This window comes from Hemiscyllium ocellatum, chromosome 47 (assembly GCF_020745735.1).
Source record: "Hemiscyllium ocellatum isolate sHemOce1 chromosome 47, sHemOce1.pat.X.cur, whole genome shotgun sequence".
Taxonomy (NCBI): domain Eukaryota; kingdom Metazoa; phylum Chordata; class Chondrichthyes; order Orectolobiformes; family Hemiscylliidae; genus Hemiscyllium; species Hemiscyllium ocellatum.
This window is the reverse complement of record NC_083447.1, coordinates 5,714,694-5,735,516: the sequence shown is the minus strand read 5'-3', so window position 1 is coordinate 5,735,516 and position 20,823 is coordinate 5,714,694. Positions and strand designations below refer to the sequence as shown.

General features: G+C 53.6%; 1 protein-coding gene and 1 long non-coding RNA gene across 2 annotated transcripts in view; both read left to right on the top strand.

Annotated features, from left to right (window-relative positions):
- Nucleotides 1-5,191: 5,191 nt before the first annotated feature.
- LOC132836727 (uncharacterized) lies at nt 5,192-17,867 on the top strand. The gene is made up of 3 exons (XR_009647389.1): nt 5,192-5,318; nt 7,511-7,597; nt 17,845-17,867. It is a non-coding gene; the product is annotated as an uncharacterized LOC132836727 (long non-coding RNA).
- numbl (NUMB like endocytic adaptor protein) overlaps nt 17,866-20,823 on the top strand; it is a 168,751-nt gene continuing 165,793 nt past the window's right edge. Inside the window, exon 1 of the mRNA XM_060856143.1 lies at nt 17,866-17,934. Coding sequence (XP_060712126.1) covers nt 17,883-17,934 — 52 coding nt within the window. The 5' untranslated portion in view covers nt 17,866-17,882. The remainder of the gene's footprint in view (nt 17,935-20,823) is intronic.

Here is a 20,823-nt window from a genome sequence, read left to right as displayed (position 1 = left end):
GGTGTTGCTGGCTAGTAACAGTATTGTGGGTCCCTGGCTAGTACAGGCATGATGGGTTGGATGGCCTCCTTCAGTACTATAAATTTCTATGATTTTACGTGTATTCATGAATTAGGGTTGAGAGTGTGGTGCTGGAAAAGCACAGCCGGTCAGGCAGCATCCGAGGAGCAGAAGAATCGATGTTTTGGGCATAAGCCCTTCATCCAGAAGTGATGCCTGACCTGCTGCGCTTTTCCAGCATCACACTCTGAACTCTGACCTCCAGCATCTGCAGTCCTCACTTTCTCCATACTGATGATTTAGATAAGGGAACTAAACGTAATATCTCCCAAGTTTGCAGATGCTGGAAAGTTGGTTGGGAGGGTGAGCTGTGAGATACAGAGATGATTCAGTGTGATTTAGACCAGTTGAGAGAGGGAGCAGATGCAGTATAATTTACATAAATGGGATGTTATTTACTTGGGGAGCAAAAACAGGAAGGCAGATTATTATCGGAATAGTAATAGATTGAGAAAGGGGGAAGATCAGCAAGACCTGGGAGTCCCTAAAAGCACGGTGTAGAACTTAAAATGGAACATCCTAGTGAGAGGGTTGGAGTACAGGAGCTGGGATGTCTTACTGTAATTATACAGGGTCTGGGTGAGGCCACCTCGGAGTACTGTGTGCCGTTGTGTTCCCCTTACCTGAGGGAGGATGTTCTGGTGATGGAGGGAGTGCAGTGAGGGGTTACCAGACTGATCCCTGGGATGGCAGCACTGAGGAATGAGGAGAGACTGGATCGGTCAGGACTGTATTCAACGCAGGTTAGAGAGATGAGGAGAGGCAAACAAGGGGAGGATATTCTCTCAGACTAGAGGGTTACAGTCTAAGGACAGAGGGTGGTGGTGGAGGGTTGTTTTTCAGACTGGAGGCCTGTGACCAGGGGAGTGCCACAAGGATCGGTGCTGGGCCCTCTACTTTTTGTCATTTATATAAATGATTTGGATGTGAGCATAAGAGGTACAGTTAGTAGGTTAGCAGATGACACCAAAATTGGAGGTGTAGTGGACAGCGAAGAGGGTTACCTCAGATTACAACAAGATCTTGACCAGATGGGCCTATGGGCTGAGAAGTGGCAGATGGAGTTTAGTGCAGATAAATGCGAGGTGCTGCATTGTGGGAAAGCAAATCTTAGCAGGACTTATACCCTTAATGTTAAGGTCCTAGGGAGTGTTGCTGAACAAAGAGACCTTGGAGTGCAGGTTCATAGCTCCTTGAAAGTGGAGACCCAGGTGGATAGGATAGTGAAGAAGGCGTTTGGTATGCTTTCCTTTATTGGTCAGAGTATTGAGTACAGGAGGTGGGAGGTCATGTTGCGGCTGTACAGGAAATTGGTTAGGCCGCTGTTGGAATATTGCGTGCAATTCTGGTCTCCTTCCTATCGCAAAGATGTTGTGAAACTTGAAAGGGTTCAGAAAAAATTTACAAGGATGTTGCCAGGTTTGGAGGGTTTGAGCTACAGGGAGAGGCTGAACAGGCTGGGGCTGTTTTCCCTGGAGCGTCGGAGGCTGAGGGGTGACCTTATAGAGGTTTATAAAATTATGAGGGGCATGGATAGGGTCAATAGGCAAAGTCTGTTCCCTGGGGTCGGGGAGTCCAGAACTAGAGGGCATAGGTTTAGAGTGAGAGGGGAAAGATGTAAAAGAGACCTAAGGGGCAACTTTTTCACACAGAGGGTGGTACGTGTATGGAATGAGCTGCCAGAGGAAGTAGGTGGAGGCTGGTACAATTGCAACATTTAAGAGGCATTTGGATGGGTATATGAATAGGAAGGGTTTGGAGGGATATGGGCCGGGTGCTGGCAGGTGGGACTAGATTGGGTTGGGATATCTGGTCGGCATGGACAGGTTGGACCAAAGGGTCTGTTTCCGTGCTGGACATCTCTATGATTCTATGGACTGAGATGGGGAGAAATGCCTTCGCCCAGAGACTGGGGGAGTCACTGGAATTCTCTGTCACAGAAAGCAGTTGAGAGTGAAACGTTGAATATTTTCAAGAAGTTAGATATAATTTTTAGGGCTAAAGGGATCAAAGGGTATGGGGGAGAAAGTGGGAACACGGGGCTGAGTTGGATGATCAGCTGTGCTCATATTGAATGATAGAGCAGGCTCGTGGGGCTGAACGGCCTCCTCCTGCTTCTCTTCTCTTTGTTTCTAAAACTGCTAGAGAAACTCAGCAGGTCTGGCAGTACCAGTGGAGAGAGAAACAGAGTTAATGTCTCGAGTCTGATATGAATCTTGTTCAGGACTGTGTTGTCAGTGTTCTGGAGAAGACCAACATTCACTCTGTTTCTGATGCGGCCGGACCTGCTGAGTTTCTCCAGCATTCTTCAAAGGTGAGTTGAATTAAGATACAGGTCAGCCCATGGTCTCGTTGACAGGCGGTACAGACCTGATGGGCACAGAGTGAAGCTGACTTGGGGGTGGGGTTGGGGGTGAGGATCACGCCACGAGCACTAAGGGTCCAGATCAGCTCCAGCCCCAGGGAACTCAGAGTCTGGGTGGCTCGCTGGAGCACATCCCTCCCTCCCTTACGCTCCCTCTCTCTCTCCATCCTTTCCTTCTCCTTCTCCCCCTCCCTCCCTACTCCTCCCCGCCCCCTCTCTTCCTCACTCCTTCTCCATTTCCCTCCCTTTCCCCCTCCCTCTCTTCCCCCTCCCTCTCTTCCCCCTCCCTCCACTCTCTCTTCCTCCCACTCCCCCTCTCCCTCCCTCCCTCTCTCTCCCCTTCCATCCCTCCCCGCTACCTTGTCCCTTCCTCCCACTCACCCCTCCCTCCCCCCTCTCTCTCTGTCTCTTCCCCCCTTCCCTCCCTCCCTCCCCTCTCCCTCTTCTTGCCTCTCTCCCCTCCCCTCTTCCCACTCCCCCCTCTCTCTCCCCTCCCCTCCCTTCCTCCCACTCACCCCTCTCCTTCTTTCCCCTCCCCTCCCTCTCCCTCACCTTCCCTCCCTCACTCCCTCCCTCCCTTGCCCCCTCCCTCTACCCCTCCCTCCACTCTCGCGTTTCTCCCTCTCCCTTCGTCTCTCTCCCCCACTCGGTCTCCCTCCCTTCCTCCTCCCTCCACCTGTCTCCCTTCCTCCGTTTCCCTTCCCCCCCCACCCCCTCCCCAAGCTGTGAGCTGTTTCTGAGGGGCACTGACACACCCCCCAGCCGGGTCTATCCCTGACCTGCCTCTGTTACCAGCAAATCCCCATGAGTTTCACCACCTCCCGATCAGGAACAATGTCCCTCCCAGAAACTGGGTCACCTTTGGGAGCGGAGGGGGAGGTGTGTGGTCAGGGGGCAGATTCCGGGGGAAGGCAGGAGGAGATGGGAAGAAGGGGCAGGGAGAGAGGAGCAGGGGACAAGTAGAAATATTATGTGAGAGAAATGAGATTTGCATTAAAAGTGTGTGTGTGAGGGTGGGGAGGGGTGTGTGTGTGTGTGAGGGTGGGGAGGTGTGTGTGTGTGAGAGGGTGGGGGTGTGTGTGTGAGGGGGGGAGGTGTGTGCGTGAGGGTGTGAGGGTGGGGAGGTGTGTGTGAGGGTGGGGGTGTGAGGGTGGGGAGGTGTGTGTGCGTGAGGGTGTGTGTGTGGGTGGGGAGGTGTGTGTGAGAGGGTGGGGGGGTGTGTGTGTGAGGGTGGGGAGGGGTGTGTGTGTGAGGGTGGGGAGGGGTGTGTGTGTGAGGGTGGGGGGGGTGTGTGTGTGAGGGTGGGGGTGTGTGTGTGTGTGAGGGTGGGGAGGTGTGTGTGTGTGAGAGGGTGGGGGTGTGTGTGTGAGGGGGGGAGGTGTGTGTGCGTGAGGGTGTGAGGGTGGGGAGGTGTGTGTGAGGGTGGGGGTGTGAGGGTGGGGAGGTGTGTGTGCGTGAGGGTGTGTGTGTGGGTGGGGAGGTGTGTGTGTGAGAGAGGGTGGGGGTGTGTGTGTGAGGGTGGGGGTGTGCGTGAGGGTGTGAGGGTGGGGAGGTGTGTGTGAGGGTGGGGAGGTGAGGGTGGGGAGGTGTGTGTGCATGAGGGTGTGCGTGAGGGTGGGGAGGTGTGTATGCGTGAGGGTGTGCGTGAGGGTGGGGAGGTGTGTGTGCGTGAGGGTGGGGAGGTGTGTGTGCGTGAGGGTGGGGAGGTGAGTGTGTATGAGAGGGTGGGGGTGTGTGTGTGAGGGTGGGACGGTGAGTGTATGTGAGGGTGGGGAGGTGTGTGTGTGGGTGGGGAGATGTGTGTGGGGAGTTGAGCATGTGTGTGAGCGTGGGGAGGTGTGAGCGTGGGGAGGTGTGAGCGTGGGGAGGTGTGAGCGTGGGGAGGTGTGTATGTGAGGGTGGGGATGTGTGTGAGAGCGTGGGGAGGTGCATGTGTGTGAGTGGTGTAGGTGAGTTGGGGAGGTGTGTGGTAGGGTGAGGAGGTGTGTGTATGTGTGTGGGTGGGGAGGGGTGTGGATAAGGGTGGGGAACTGTGTATGTGAGGGTGGGGAGATGTGTGTGTGGGTGGATGGGGAGAAGTGTGTGTGAGAAGGTGAGGTGGTGTGTTGGGGGGGTTTGTGAAAGGGTGAGGGTGTGTGTGTGTGTGTGGGGGGGGGGGGTGTTGTGGGGTGGGGGTGAACTAGATTTTCTGAACACCTTTGCACCAGGCAGGCTGTACTGAGCTAGCCAGAGGCTCCTGGTCATTTAACCTGGTCCTGTTAAATTGTAAATCGTTTGAATGAAAAAATAAGTTTATTCACAATTTTTAAAACGAATATTATTCCATTCCTGTTGACGAATTGAATTTGATCTTTATTTAGTTTCTAACCCAATATGTTTTGACTGAGGGAAAGGGTGACTTTGGAACTGATTCCTTCAGTTCCATCATTTCTGGGGCTTCATCAATAATTCCTGGGTTTTTTTGGGGGAGGGTTTGAAATAAATTGAAAATGACCTCCCTCTCCTCTGGGCTGCCTGTTTACAATACACTGTGAAGTTCAGAAGCAGTGGGGGGTCTGAATGATGGTGTGTGTGTGTGAGAGAGAGAAAATCAGGGCAGAATCATGTGTCTCAAATCCTCCTGCAATGCCCAGAATAACATTGAAAGACAGAGACAGAGAGAGAGAGAGACCGTTTAAAGCAAGCTGAAGCAGGAAGTCTCCCCTGAATGAGATGCTGAGACAAGAGAGTAATATTGCTTTAATAGGAGAGAGCGAGCGAGAGAGAGAGAGAGAGAGAGGATTTAAATTAGGATTGAGTTTCCTCGGACCGAGACTGAACAGACTACAATGTCTCTCTCCTGCAAAATAAGCTGCTAAAACTGGAGATTTCAACACGGAGAATTTTTTTTGAGGTAAGATTATTAAAGGTTACAGAATGAAGGCTGAATTTAATCGCAAGTCAGTTGTGATCCCAATGAATGGTAGAATTGAGCTAAGGGGCGGAGTGGCCTCCCTCTGTTCCCAGGGGCAGACCTACACTAAACTAAAGCATCCGTACTTCAGTGCATTACAGATCTGCCCCACTTAGCAGTGCCTTCAAGCCACTAAAGATTTTAGTCTGGGGTAGGAGGTAGAGGGAAGGCAAGGTGTGAGAGGGGAGGGAAGGCAATGGCCTAGTGCTATTATCTCCAGGCTGGTGTTAATCCAGGGTGAAAATGAGGACTGCAGATGCTGGAGATCAGAGTCTAAATTAGAGTGGTGCTAGAAAAGCCACAGCGCCCCAGGAGCAGGAGAATCGATGTTTTGGGCAAAAGCCCTTCATCAGGAATTAATTCGCCTGCTATTAATCCAGGTCATGTTGCCGGGGAGAAAATCCGAAATAACTGTGGCTGGAGGAAATCAGAAACTTCGTGAATGGACTCAGGTGGACCTACGAGTTTGGGGCTGTTAACCTGAGTCAAATCAGGAAAGCCCCAGCTGACCAATATAACCAGGAGGTGGCATTGGGCCGTGGAGGGGTTGTCCCTCTTCCGCGGTTCCGTTAGAGCCCGGGTGTCCTTGGAGAAGGAGCACATTGTGTCCACCAACACCCTGGAGTTGCTCAGGGAGAGGTGGGCGCCGCAGGGAGTAGAGTGCATCATTTCCCCCTCCAACTCTATTTTGATTTAACCCCTGCCCTCCCCTTCACTGTTTGATCACACAGCATTGCCCTTTGATGTGAAGGGCACTGCTTGCCACTGGCCACTCGGGTGTTTCCTTTCTTCCTGGTGGTGGAAACTGAATAAAGATTGGTGCACTTTGTATCTCTCACTGTGTCTCACACCTGCACACACACACCATGGGTGCTGGGGAAAAGATGAGCACTACCGCAGTCAGGCAGTAGTGTGGGGGTTTTAAAAAAAAAGGAAAAATATATATAACCAGGAGGTACACTGACTGAGATCAGTTTGAAAGTCAATATCAAGCTTTCTGATCATGGAGCTCCCAGTGAGTTCTGAGAATAGAAATGTTGCACTAGGATCTTAAAGTCTTTTTCCAGAAAACTGGTAGATTGTGTATTTGTATTAGGTTCAGTATATCCAGGCAAAAGCATAAGGACACGCTACTGCTTGTCAGAGGCTGATTGTGGAAGGAAGCGTTTGTTTTGTATAAAAACGATCCTATTCTTCGCAAAATTACCATATAATTTCTTGAAAGCATCAGTGTTAAAGCTGCAATGTAATTATTTATGGATCCTTTTTAAAGGTGGTGACTGGTTAGTGTTTAAAAAAAATAGAATCAGGAGGATTCGAACGTCCTCAGTTCAGGAGACTGACTCCGAGCTGGTGATGAGCAAATAAAAGAGTGACTGGGTGATGGGATGCTGGCCTCTATTTCACAAATAAAACCAGGCCTCCTGCCTCAGGCGACTGACTGTGTGGAGTTTGCACATTCTCCCCGTGTCTGTGTGGGTTTCCTCCCACAGTCCAAAGATGTGCAGGTTAGGTGAATTGGCCATGCTAAATTGCCCGTAGTGTTAGGGGCAGGGATAAATGTACGGGAATGGGTCTGGGTGGGTTGCGCTTCGGCGGGTCGGTGTGGACTTGTTGGGCCAAAGGGCCTGTTTCCACACTGTAAGTAATCTAATCTAAAGAAGTAGCTCAGCGGCTCTGACAGCATGTGTGCAGAGAGAAATCAGAGTTAACATTTCAAGTTCAAGTGACCCTTCTTCAGATCACTTGTCTTTCTCCACAAATACTGCCAGAGCTGCTGAGTTTTTCTAGCCTGTTCTGTTTCTGGGATCTGGCCTCAAACCGCACGTGCGCTGGAATTTCAATTGGATCTATTTACCTGGAATTAAGAATCTAATGATCCCTATCAACCGCCCAATGTCAACACTTGGGTCACGAATGCCATTAAGGCAGGGAAATCTGCCACCCTTACCTGGACTGGCCTACACGTGACTCCAGACCCACAGCAATGTGGTTGACTCTTAACTGCCCTCCGGGACCAACCCCCTGAATGAAACGCTTAAAAAAAAAGTCCTCCTCGCCGTCGTACCCCTGGGTTGGGTGGGGTGTTGGGACGTGGTGACGTGCGCTGACCCTCGGCCCTGCTCTTTCAGGTGACGCCTGTGGAAGGAAGCACACTCTATCGACCGACATGTCCAGAGAGCGGGAGACGAGATCCAGTGGATCCTCCAGGGTGACCTGTAAGTTCTTTGGCGAGATTCGAAGAGGGAGGAAGTTAAGGACACCCCACTTGTAGCTAAATCAAACTGGGAACGTTGCCATGGATACTAGGACGCCCCCTCAGATATAGATCTACAGATTGTAGGACATTCCAATTGGTTGTTACATTTCCCTGTGTTAAAACAGGGCCTCCACAAACAATAAGCTGAGTGATCCATCAAACTTATTTGAGTGATGTGTGTTGAATTCGAGGTTCACAGGGAGAAGACAGTACGCCCCTGCTCTTGTCTGAAGTCCCGCGCATTTTACTAAACATTCACCTGAACTGGGACTTCAGGTCCAGGTCTCAAAGAAGAAACAGACCTCTTGATAGTGTGGCACACCCTCAGTGCTGACCCTCTGACAGTGCGGCACTACCTCAGCACTGACCCTCCTACTGTGCAGCACTCCCTCAGTGCTGGCCCTCTGACAATGCAACACTCCGTCAGCACTGACCCTCCGACAGTGCAGCACTCTCTCAGCACTGACCCTCTGACAGTGCAGCACTCCCTCAGCACTGACCCTCTGACAGTATAGCACTCCCTCAGCACTGACCCACCAACAGTGCGGCACACCATCAGCACTGACTCTGTGACAGTGCGGAACCCCCTCAGCATTGAACCTCTAACAGTACGGCACTCCCTCAGCACTGACCTTCCGACAGCACGGCACTCTATCAGCACTGACTCTCCAACAGTGTGGCGCTCCCTCAGCACTGACCCTCTGACAGTGCGGTGCTCCCTTGATGCTGACCTTCCGACAGTGCGGTGCTCCCTCAGTGCTGACCCCTCTGACAGTGCATCACTCCCTCAGCACTGACCCTCCAACAGTGCAGTGCTCCCTCAGCGCTGACCCTCCGACAGTACGGCACTCCCTCAGCACTGACCCAGTGACAATGCAGCACTCCCTCAGCATTGACCCTCCGACAGTGCTGTGCTCCCTTGGCGCTGACTTTCTGACAGTGCGGCTCTCCCTCAGCATTAACCCTCTGACAGTGCTGTGCTCCCTTGGCGCTGACCTTCTGACAGTGCGGCACCCCCTCAGCACTGACCCCCTCAGCACTGACCCTCCGACAGTGCGGCGCTCCCTCGACGCTGACCCTCCGACAGTGCAGCGCTCCCTCGACGCTGACCCTCCGACAGTGCGGTGCTCCCTCGATGCTGACCCTCCGACAGTGCGGTGCTCCATCAGCGCTGACTCTCCGACAGTGCAGCATTCCCTCAGCACTGACCCTCCGACAGTGCAGGATTCCCTCAGCGCTGACAGTGCAGCGCTCCCTCAGCGCTGACCCTCCGGCAGTGCAGCACTCCCTCTGCACTGACCCTCCAACGTTACGGCACTCCCACAGCATTGACCCTCCGACAGTGCAGCAACTCCTCAGCACTAACCCTCTGACAGTGTGGCACTCCATCAGCACTGACCCTCCTACTGTGCAGCACTCCCTCAGTGCTGGCCCTCCGACAATGCAACACTCCGTCAGCACTGACCCTCCGACAGTGCAGCACTCCCTCAGCATTGACCCTCTGACAGTGCAGCACTCCCTCAGCACTGACCCTCAGACAGTATGGCCCTTCCTCACCACTGACCCTCCGACAATACGGTACTCCCTCAGCACTGACCATCCGACAGTGCGGCACTCTATCAGCACTGACCCTCCAATATTGTGGCGCTCCCTCAGCACTGACCCTCCAATATTGTGGCACTCCCTCAGCACTGACCCTCCGACAGTGCGGTGCTCCCTCGACACTGACCCTCCGATAGTGCCCACTCCCTCAGCACTGATCCTTCGACAGTGCGGTGCTCCCTCGACGCTGACCTTCCGATAGTGCAGTGCTCCCTCAGCACTGACCCGCTGACAGTGTGGCACTGACCCTCTGACAGTGCAGCACTCCCTCAGCACTGACCCTCTGACTGTGCGGCACTCCCTCAGTGCTGGCCCTCCGACAATGCAGCACTCCCTCAGCACTGACCCTCTGACAGTGCGGTGCTCCCTTGACGCTGACGTTCCGACAGTGCGGTGTTCCCTCGGTGCTGACGCTCTGACAGTGCGGTGGTCCCTCGGCGCTGACCCTCCAACAGTGCAGCACTCCCTCAGCGCCGACTCTCCGACAGTGCAGCACTCCCTCAACACTGATCCTCCGACAGTGCAGCACTCCCTCAGCGCTGACCTTCCGACAGTACAGCACTCCCACAGCACTGACCCTCCGACATTGCGGCATTCTCTCAGCACTGACCCTCCGACAATGCAGCAACCCCTCAGCACTGACCCTCTGGCAGTGTGGCACTCCCTCAGCACTGACCCTCCCTCAATGCGGCACTCCCTCAGCACTAACCCTCCGACAGTGCTGAACTCCATCAGCACTGACTCTCCGACAGTGCTGCACTCCCTCAGCACTGACCCTCCAACAGTGCAGGACTCCCTCAGCGCTGACAGTGCAGCACTCCCTCAGCGCTGACCCTCCGACAGTGCAGCACTCCCTCTGCACTGGCCCTCCAACGTTGCGGCACTCCCACAGCATTGACCCTCCGACAGTGCAGCAACAACTCAGCACTAACCCTCTGACAGTGTGGCACTTCATCAGCACTGACCCTCCTACTGTGCAGCACTCCCTCAGTGCTGGCCCTCCGACAATGCAGCACTCCCTCAGCACTGACCCACCAACAGTGCGGCACACCATCAGCACTGACCCTCCAACAGTGCGGAACTACCTCAGCACTGACCCTCCAACAGTGCGGAACTACCTCAGCACTGACCCTCCAATATTGTGGCACTCCCTCAGCACTGACCCTCCGACAGTGCGGTGCTTCCTCGATGCTGACCCTCTGACAGTGCGGCACTCCCTCAGCACTGACCCACTGACAATGCAGCACTCCCTCAGCATTGACCCTCTGACAGTGCTGCACTCCCTTGGCGCTGACCTTCTGACAGTGCGGCACCCCCTCAGCACTGACCCCCTCAGCACTGACCCTCCGACAGTGCGGCGCTCCCTCGACGCTGACCCTCCGACAGTGCGGTGCTCCCTCGACGCTGACTCTCCGACAGTGCGGCACTCCCTCAGCACTGACCCACTGACAATGCAGCACTCCCTCAGCATTGACCCTCTGACAGTGCTGCGCTCCCTTGGCGCTGACCTTCTGACAGTGCGGCACCCCCTCAGCAGTGACCCCCTCAGCACTGACCCTCCGACAGTGCGGTGCTCCATCAGCGCTGACTCTCCGACAGTGCAGGACTCCCTCAGCGCTGACAGTGCAGCACTCCCTCAGCACTGACCCTCCGACAGTGCAGCACTCCCTCAGCGCTGACCCTCCGACAGTGCAGCACTCCCTCTGCACTGACCCTCCAACGTTGCGGCACTCCCACAGCATTGACCCTCCGACAGTGCAGCAACTCCTCAGCACTAACCCTCTGACAGTGTGGCACTCCATCAGCACTGACCCTCCTACTGTGCAGCACTCCCTCAGTGCTGACCCTCCGACAATGCAACACTCCGTCAGCACTGACCCTCCGACAGTGCAGCACTTCCTCAGCATTGACCCTCTGACAGTGCAGCACTCCCTCAGCACTGACCCTCAGACAGTATGGCCCTTCCTCACCACTGACCCTCCGACAATACGGCACTCCCTCAGCACTGACCCTCCGACAGTGCGGAACTACCTCAGCACTGACCCTCCGACAATACGGCACTCCCTCAGCACTGACCCTCCGACAGTGCGGCACTCTATCAGCACTGACCCTCAATATTGTGGCTCTCCCTCAGCACTGTCCCGCCAATATTGTGGCGCTCCATCAGCACTGACCCTCCGACAGTGCGGTGCTCCCTCGACACTGACCCTCCGATAGTGCAGTGCTCCCTCAGCACTGACCCTTCGACAGTGCGGTGCTCCCTTGACGCTGACCTTCCGATAGTGCAGTGCTCCCTCAGCACTGACCCGCTGACAGTGTGGCACTGACCCTCTGACAGTGCAGCACTCCCTCAGCACTGAACCTCCGACAGTGCGGCACTCCCTCAGTGCTGGCCCTCCGACAATGCAGCACTCCCTCAGCACTGACCCTCTGACAGTGCGGTGCTCCCTTGACGCTGACGTTCCGACAGTGCGGTGTTCCCTCAGTGCTGACCCTCCAACAGTCCAGCACTCCCTCAGCGCCGACTCTCCGACAGTGCAGCACTCCCTCAACACTGATCCTCCGACAGTGCAGCACTCCCACAGCACTGACCCTCCCTCAATGCAGCACTCCCTCAGCGCCGACCCTCCGACATTGCGACACTCCCTCAGCACTAACCCTCCAACAGTGCTGAACTCCATCAGCACTGACTCTCCGACAGTGCTGCACTCCCTCAGCACTGACCCTTCAACAGTGCAGGACTCCCTCAGCGCTGACAGTGCAGCACTCCCTCAGCGCTGACCCTCCAACGTTGCGGCACTCCCACAGCATTGACCCTCCGACAGTGCAGCAACAACTCAGCACTAACCCTCTGACAGTGTGGCACTCCATCAGCACTGACCCTCCTACTGTGCAGCACTCCCTCAGTGCTGGCCCTCCGACAATGCAACACTCCGTCAGCACTGACCCTCCGACAGTGCAGCACTCCCTCAGCACTGACCCACCAACTGTGCGGCACACCATCAGCACTGACTCTGTGACAGTGCGGAACCCCCTCAGCATTGAACCTCTGACAGTACGGCACTCCCTCAGCACTGACCTTCCGACAGCACGGCACTCTATCAGCACTGACTCTCCAACAGTGTGGCGCTCCCTCAGCACTGACCCTCTGACAGTGCGGTGCTCCCTCGATGCTGACCCTCCGACAGTGCCCACTCCATCAGCACTGACCCTCCGACAGTGCGGTGCTACCTTGATGCTGACGCTCCGACAGTGCGGTGCTCCCTAGGCGCTGACCCTCCAACAGTCCAGCACTCCCTCAGCGCCGACTCTCCGACAGTACAGCACTCCCTCAACACTGATCCTCCGACAGTGCAGCACTCCCTCAGCGCTGACCTTCCGCCAGTGCAGCACTCCCTCAGCACTGACCCTCCAACAATGCAGCATTCCCTCAGCCCTGACCCTCCCTCAATGCAGCACTCCCTCAGCGCTGACCCTCCGACATTGCGGCACTCCCTCAGCACTAACCCTCCGACAGTGCTGAACTCCCTCAGCACTGACCCTCCAACAGCGCGGAACTCCATCAGCACTGACCCTCTGACAGTGCAGTGCACCTTCAGCACTGAACCTCTGACAGTACGGCACTTCCTCAGCACTGAACCTCCGACGGTACGGCACTTCCTCAGCACTAACCCTCTGACAGTGCGGTGCTCCCTCAGCACTGACCCTCCGACAGTGCCCACTCCCTCAGCACTGACCCTCTGACAGTGCAGCACTCCCTCAACTTTGACCCTCTGACAGTGCAGCACTCCTTCAGCACTGACCCTTCAACAGTACGGCACTTCCTCAGCACTGACCCTCCGACAGTGCGGCACTCCCTCAGCACTGACCCTCCGACAGTGCGGCACTCCCTCAGCACTGACCCTCCGACAGTGCGGCACTCCATCAGCACTGACACTCCGACAGTGCGGTACTCCATCAGCACTGACCCTCCGACAGTGCGGCACTCCCTCAGCACTGACTCTCTGACAGTGCGGCACTCCGTCAGCACTGACCCTCCGACAGCTCGCTCAGGACTGACCTTCTGACAGTACGGTTCCCCACTCAGCGCTGACCCTCCGACAGTGCGGTGCTCCCTCAACGCTGACCTTCCAACAGTGCGGCAATCCCTCAGCACTGATCCTCTGACAGTGCGGCACTCCCTCAGCACTGACTATCCAATAGTGCGGCACTCCCTCAGCACTGACCTTCTGACAGGGCGGTGCTCCCTCGACGCTGACCCTCCAATATTGTGGTGCTCCCTCAGCACTAACCCTCCGACAGTGCGGTGCTCCCTCGACACTTACCCTCCGATAGTGCAGTGCTCTCTCGACGCTGACGCTCCGACAGTGCGGCACTCCCTCAGCACTGACCCTCTGATAGTGCAGTGCTCCCTCGACGCTGACCCTCCCACAGTGCAGCACTCCCTCAGCGCTGACCATCCAACATTGCGGTGCTCCCTCGACGCTGACCCTCCGACAGTGCGGCACTACCTCAGCACTGACCCTCCCACAGTGTGGCATTCCCTCAGCACTGACCCTCCAACAGTGCGGCGCTCCCTCAGTGCTGACCCTCCGAAAGTGTGGTGCCCCCTCGGCGCTGATGCTCTAACAGTCCTGTGTACAGGACAGACAGACGTTTTAAAAATTTGTTCATGAGATATGGGTATCACCAGCTGGTGAAGCATCTGTTGCCCATCCCTCACCGTCCCTTGAGAAGGTGGTGGTGAGTTGTCTCTTTGAAACACTGCAGCCCATGTGTTGTAGGACGGCCTCCACGCCAGCTATGACTCACACCAGCAGAGACTTTGATCCCTGATTCCCATTGACTTTAGTTTTTCCAGGGCTTGTCGAATGAATGTATGGGGCTGTCTCTGTCATACAACGTCAAACGAGCTTTCCAACCTTTTTATTCTTCATTCTTTCATACAATATTACCAAAATTTCATTTGTGGTCCATCCATAATTGCCCCTTGGAGCCATTTCAGAGGGGCAGTTAGGAGTGAAATTCCTTGGTGTAGGAGTCAGATGTAGGCCAGACCAGGTAAGGGTGGCAGATTTCCTTCCTTTAGGACATCCGTGAATCAAATGGGTTTTTGTCGCAATATATACCACTGAAAGCAACTGGAGTCAGTCGGAATCAGGTCAAGCTCCCTGCTGGGTAGAGTCATACCAATGTATTGTGGAGTCTGCCAGAGGATGGTTGTGGATGTTGGAGGTCAGTCATCCCAGCTCCAGGACCTCTCTGCAGGGGTTCCTCAGGGTAGTGTCCTAGGCCCGACCACCTTCAACTGCTCCATCAACGACCTTCCCTCTATCACAAGGTCAGAAGTGGAGATGTGTGCACAGTGTTCATCACCTTTCGCAACTCCTCAGATACCGAAGCAGTCCGTGTTCAAATGCAGTAAGAGCTGGGTAATTGTTTATTGTTGCCGTCGCTGAGACCAGCTAATCGTTACCAATTTAATTTTAATCGACTGATCTGATGGGATTTGAACCCCTGACCCTTCAGCCTTTCCATTACTAGCCCACTAACTGTCCCATTTCCCTAATTCCCATTTTCCTTATGTGTCTATTATTTAAAGCTGGGTAGCGTGGTACCCAATGCCTTGTATTTTCTTTCTCCCATCTCATTTGTCTTCATTTCTGCAGAAGCCACCTTATTTCTAAACCTCTTTCAAGGTCAGAACATCCAGCGGTTTATTCTGGCAGCTTTTCGTCAATCCTGGCCTCTTTTTGGTCGCTACTTAGGGGACGAACATAAGGCACAGAGCAGTTGGAGGGGTTCCCTCACACCTGCTCCATCATCTACCTCAATCTGACTAATCCACCTCCTCTCCATCTTCCTGCCCTGCCCCCATAGTTCCCCATTCTCTTTGAGCCCCTGGACTGTCTCACGCTCGATCTTGGTTGTCATGGAGTAATACAGCATGGAAACAGGCCCTTCGGCCCATACTGTCCTCAATGCTAGCACTTCTCTCTCTGCAGCTGAGAATTCTGAAAAAAACGTCTTCCTTTGAGTGAAGACATTTGTCTTCATTTCAGTCCAAACTTATCCTTAGACTGTATCACCCACTTGTGTAGGAACTACAGCCAAGGGGCTTAATAAGCTCTTAACATCCGTCAAGCCCTCTGCATGGAATATTCTGGAACTGGCTAAAGTAACTAGTCATAAATCAGGTAGGGAGTTCAGAAAGACGTCTTTACCCCGGCAGTGATGAAGAAGTAGAGCTCACTCCCATGCTGGCTGGTTATTGGAGTCCCTTTATGGCTGATGTGGAGGCCACTCAGTCCATTGAGCCAATGCCCGCACTCCCTGAATCAATCTGGTCACTCCCCTTGTCCGTCAAAGGCCAGACTGATTCCATCTGAATTTAGTCATTGTCTCCAACTCTGCTCTCCGCGTGGGCAGAAAGTTCTAGATCATTACGGTTCTTAAGTAAAAATAACACTCACGGGGAGGCTAGAGAAATTCCCGAGGGTGAACGCAAGACAGAGGTTCACTCGCAGCATCGATTAATTATTTTTTCCTCTATTTGTTCACGGGGCATGTCACTGGCTGTATCAACATTTATTGTCCGTCCCTAATTCCCCAGAGGGATTCACAGGATGTGGCTGGGCCCAGTATTTATTGCCCTGTCCCTAATTGCCCCTGGAGAAGGTGGGGGTGAGCTGTCTTCTTGACCCGCTGCAGTCCCTGTGCTGTGGGTGGACCCACAATGCCCTTAGGGAGGGAATTCCAGGATTTGGATCCAGCAAATATATATTTCCAAGTCAGGATGGTGAGTGGAGGTGAACTTGCAGGGGGTGGTGTTCCCATGTACCTGCTGCCCCTTGTCCTTCTAGATAGAAGTGGCCTTGGGTTTGGAAGGTGCTGCCTGAGGATCTTTGGCAAGTTGCTGCAGTGTATCTTGTAGATGGTACACACTGCTGTTACTGAGCGTCGGGGGGTGAGGGAGGGGGTGTTTGTGGATGTGGGGCCAATCAAGCGGGGGCTGCTTTATCCTGGATGGTGTCGAGCTTCTTGAGTGTTGTTGGAGCTGCCCCCATCCAGGAGCAAGTGGGGAGTATTCCAACACACTCCTGACTTGTGCCTTGTCGATGGTGGACAGACTTTGGGGAGTCAGAAAGTCATACAGATGTACAGCACGGAAACAGACCCTTCGGTCCAATTCATCCATGCTGACCAGATATCCTAAATTAACCGAGTCCTGTTTGCCAGCACTTGGCCCATACCCCTCCAAACCCTTCCTATTCATGTCCCCATCCAGATGCCTTTTAAATGTTGTAATTGTACCAGCCTCCACCACTTCCTCTGGCAGCTCATTCCATACACACACCACCCTCTGCGTGAAAAAGTTGCCCCTTAGGTCTCTTTTATATCTTTCCCTTCTCACCCTAAACCTATGCCCCTCTAGTTCTGGACTCCCCCGCTGAGGGAAAAGACTTCGTCTGTTTTCCCTATCCATGTCTCTCATAATTTTATAAACCTCGATAAGGTCACCCCTCAGCCTCCGACGCTCCAGGGAAAACAGCTCCAGCCTGTTCAACCTCTCCCTGTAGCTCAGTCCCTCCAACCCTGGCTACATCCTTGTAAATCTTTCCTGAGTGACTCGCTGCAGGATTCCCAGCCTCTGTCCTCCTTTTGTAACCACTGTCTTTGTGCGGCAGCTCTAGTTGAGCTTCTGGCCAATGGTTCCCCACCCAGGGTGGTGGTAATGGAGGATTCAGTGATGGGTTACACCATTGAATGTCAAGGGGGCAGTGGTTAGATTGTCTTGTACTGGTGATGGTCACAGCCTGGCGTAATCATTACTTTCCACGTGTCAACACAAGCCTGGATATTGTCCAGATCTTGTTGCATTTGAGCGTGGACTGCTTCAGTATCCGAGGAATCGCGAGTGGTGCTGAACAGTGTGTAATCATCGGTGAACATCCCCCTCTGCTGACTTTATGATGGAGGGAAGGTCATTGATGAAGCAGCTGAAGATGTTCGATCTGACAGGGTAAGGACAGCAGATTGACTTGACTAAAGGACATTAGTGAACCAGATAGATTTTAAAGACGGAAGATTTTAAAAACTGCAGGCAATCTGAATCAGAAATTCTGAAGAAGGGTCACTGGACTCGGAATGTTAACTCTGTTTTTCTCTCTCTCCACAGACCTGTTGAGTTTCTCCAGCAATTTCTGCTTTATGGGGTTCATTATAATAGGTTCACTTTGTCGCTAGAGATTTAATTCCATCGGTGTCTTGAACTCAAATTTCACCGTTTGCCGTGTCTCAGAACAAACAGAAATCCGAAAAAGAAACAGAAATTGCTGGAGAAACTCAGCAGGTCTGTCGGCAACTTTGGAGGGAGAAAGCAGAGTTAGTGTTTCGGGATCCAGTTCTGAAGGAAACATTAACTCTGCTTTCTCTCTCCAAAGTTGCTGCCAGACCTGCTGAGTTTCTCCAGCAATTTCTGTTTTTGCCTCTCTTGCCCACTAGACGGGGCATTACCCACTAGGCCAGTGCCCTCGTACCCCTGGGTTGGGTGGGGTGTTGGGACGTGGTGACGTGCGCTGACCCTCGGCCCTGCTCTTTCAGGTGATGTCCATGGAAGGAAGCACACTCTATCGACCGACATGTCCAGAGAGCAGCGGGAGGCGAGATCCAGTGGATCCTCCAGGGTGACCTGTAAGTTCTTTGGTGAGATTCGAAGAGGGAGGGAGTTGCAGGACACCCCAGTGAGCCCACTTGTAGCTAAACCAAACTAGGGAACGTTGCCATGGATACTGACAAACACTTAGAGTTATACAGCATGGAAACAGACCCTTTGGTCCAACTCGTCCATACCGACCAGACACCCTAAACTAATCTTGTCCCATTTTCCTGTGCTTGGCCCATATCCCTCTAAATCTTTCCTATCCATGTACCTGTCCAAATATGTTTTAAATGTAATTGTACCAGCCTTCACCACTTCCTCTGGCAGCTCATTCCATACACCTACCACCCTCTGTGTGAAAAACTTACCCCTTGTGGGCGGTACGGTGGCACAGTGGTTAGCACTGCTGTCTCACAGCGCCTGAGACCTGGGTTCAATTCCCACCTCAGGCGACTGACTGTGTGGAGTTTGCACATTCTCCCCGTGTCTGCGTGGGTTTCCTCCGGGTGCTCCGGTTTCCTCCCACAGTCACAAAGATGTGCGGGTCAGGTGAATTGGCCATGCTAAATTGCCCGTAGTCTTAGGTAAGGGGTAAATGTAGGGTATGGGTGGGTTGCGCTTCGGCGGGTCGGTGTGGGCTTGTTGGGCCGAAGGGCCTGTTTCCACACTGTAAGTAATCTACTCTAATCTAGATCCTTTTAAAATTTTTCCCCTCTCACCCTAAACCTATGCCCTCTAGTTCTGGACTCCCCACCCCAGGGAGAGTCTATTCACCCTATCCACGCCCCTCATGATTTTATAAACCTCTAAAAGGTCACCCCTCAGCCTCGCACATGCTCTTTGTGTACTTACATGGACTGGGTTGAGAGAAGGGTCTGTTTCCCACACTGCCTGACTCTCCGTGTAGCTCCCTGTGTAGCTGTCACCCTTCCGTGTGTTAAAACAGAGAGTAACAATAGTCTAAGTGATCGGTGACATGTATTTTAGCGATGTGTGTTGAAGTTTAAGATCACGGGGGAGAAAGTGCCTCCCCATGTTGTTGTTTGAAAACTGCACATCTGGGTAATTAGTCCGGTGGCATTACTCTCTGCCACCACTTCCTCCTGAGGATTCACACGATCTGATTCTGTGCAATGCAATTCTGTGTAATTCTATCTGACATCCTTTTCTGATGACGCACGGTTCACTGGAGACTGTTTTCAATCAACGTCTTGTCCACAGATTGACCTTTGATGGTCTTTGCCTATTTACTGTAATCAGTCTGAAGAATAGGGAGGGCATGCTCTCCTGAGGAACTCAGTGCATGGACTGTGGGAGATTCAGGAGGCTATAAGGCCTCCCTTCTTATCCCTGGTCTGTCTGCATTTAGGTCACCAGGAGGATAAGGGGGAAATTGGTAAAAGTTTCCCGAAATAATCCTTTGTGTCAGGAACGGGAAAGAAACAGCCGGGTAAAAACAATGACTGCAGATGCTGGAAACCAGATTCTGGATCAGTGTTGCTGGAAGAGCACAGCAGTTCAGATTAGATCACTTACAGTATGGAAACAGGCCCTTCGGCCCAACAAGTCCACACTGACCCGCCGAAGCACAACCCACCCATACCCCTACATTTATCCCTTACCTAACACTACGGGCAATTGAGCATGGCCAATTCACCTGACCCGCACATCTTTGTGACTGTGGGAGGAAACCGGAGCACCCGGAGGAAACCCACGCAGACTCGGGGAGAACGTGCAAACTCCACACAGTCAGTCGCCTGAGACGGGAATTGAACCCGGGTCTCTGGCGCTGTGAGGCAGCAGCAGATGAAGGGCTTTTGGCCGAAACGTCGATTTCGCTGCTCGTTGGGTGCTGCCTGAACTGCTGTGCTCTTCCAGCACCACTAATCCAGAAAGAAACAGCCGGGGTCACCTGAGATCCCAGTCACGTTCTCAGTGGGAGCCCCTGCTGCTGTGTGTGTGAGAGATTCCGAGAGGAGATGAGCCAAGACCGGCTGGGATTTCTGCTCCTGAGCACTGCCTCGGAACCCAAGCCTGTGACTTTCTTTGGAAAATTCATATCGGCGATAGGAGCCATCGAGAAGGAGATTTAAGGTCATTGACCAAATCCGAAAGGCTGACGTGGGGAGGAGTGTTTTTGATCAGTGAGTGGTGAGGATTCCAGAGTGTCCAACCCTAAAAGCACGGTGGCTCAATGGTTGGAGTCAAGGTTAGAGTGGTGCTGGAAAAGCACAGCAGGTCAGGCAGCATCCGAGGAGCAGGAGAATCAACGTTTCGGGCAAAAGCCATTCATCGGGAATTCCCGATGAAGGGCTTTTGCCCGAAACATCGATTCTCCTGCTCCTCAGATGCTGCCCGACCTGCTGTGCTTTTCCAGCACCACTCTAATCTTGACTCTAACCTGCAGCACCCACATCCATCTAGCTCGGTGGTTAGCACTGTTCCATAGTGCTGGGGACCTAGGTTTGATTCCACCCTCGGGTGACTGACTGTCTGTCTAGAGTTTGCGTGTTCTCTCCATGTCTGTGTGGGTTTCCTTCCAAAGATGTGAAGGTTAGGTGGGTTGGCTGTGCTAACTTTACCAGAGCGTGCAGGTTTGGGTGGGTTGGCTGTGCTGAATTTACCAGAGTGTGCAGGTTTGGGTGGGTTGGCTGTGCTGAATTTACCAGAGCGTGCAGGTTTGGGTGGGTTGGCTGTGCTGAATTTACCAGAGTGTGCAGGTTTGGGTGGGTTGGCTGTGCTGAATTTACCAGAGCGTGCAGGTTTGGGTGGGTTGGCTGTGCTGAATTTACCAGAGCGTGCAGGTTTGGGTGGGTTGGCTGTGCTAACTTTACCAGAGTGTGCAGGTTTGGGTGGGTTGGCTGTGCTGAATTTACCAGAGCGTGCAGGTTTGGGTGGGTTGGCTGTGCTGAATTTACCAG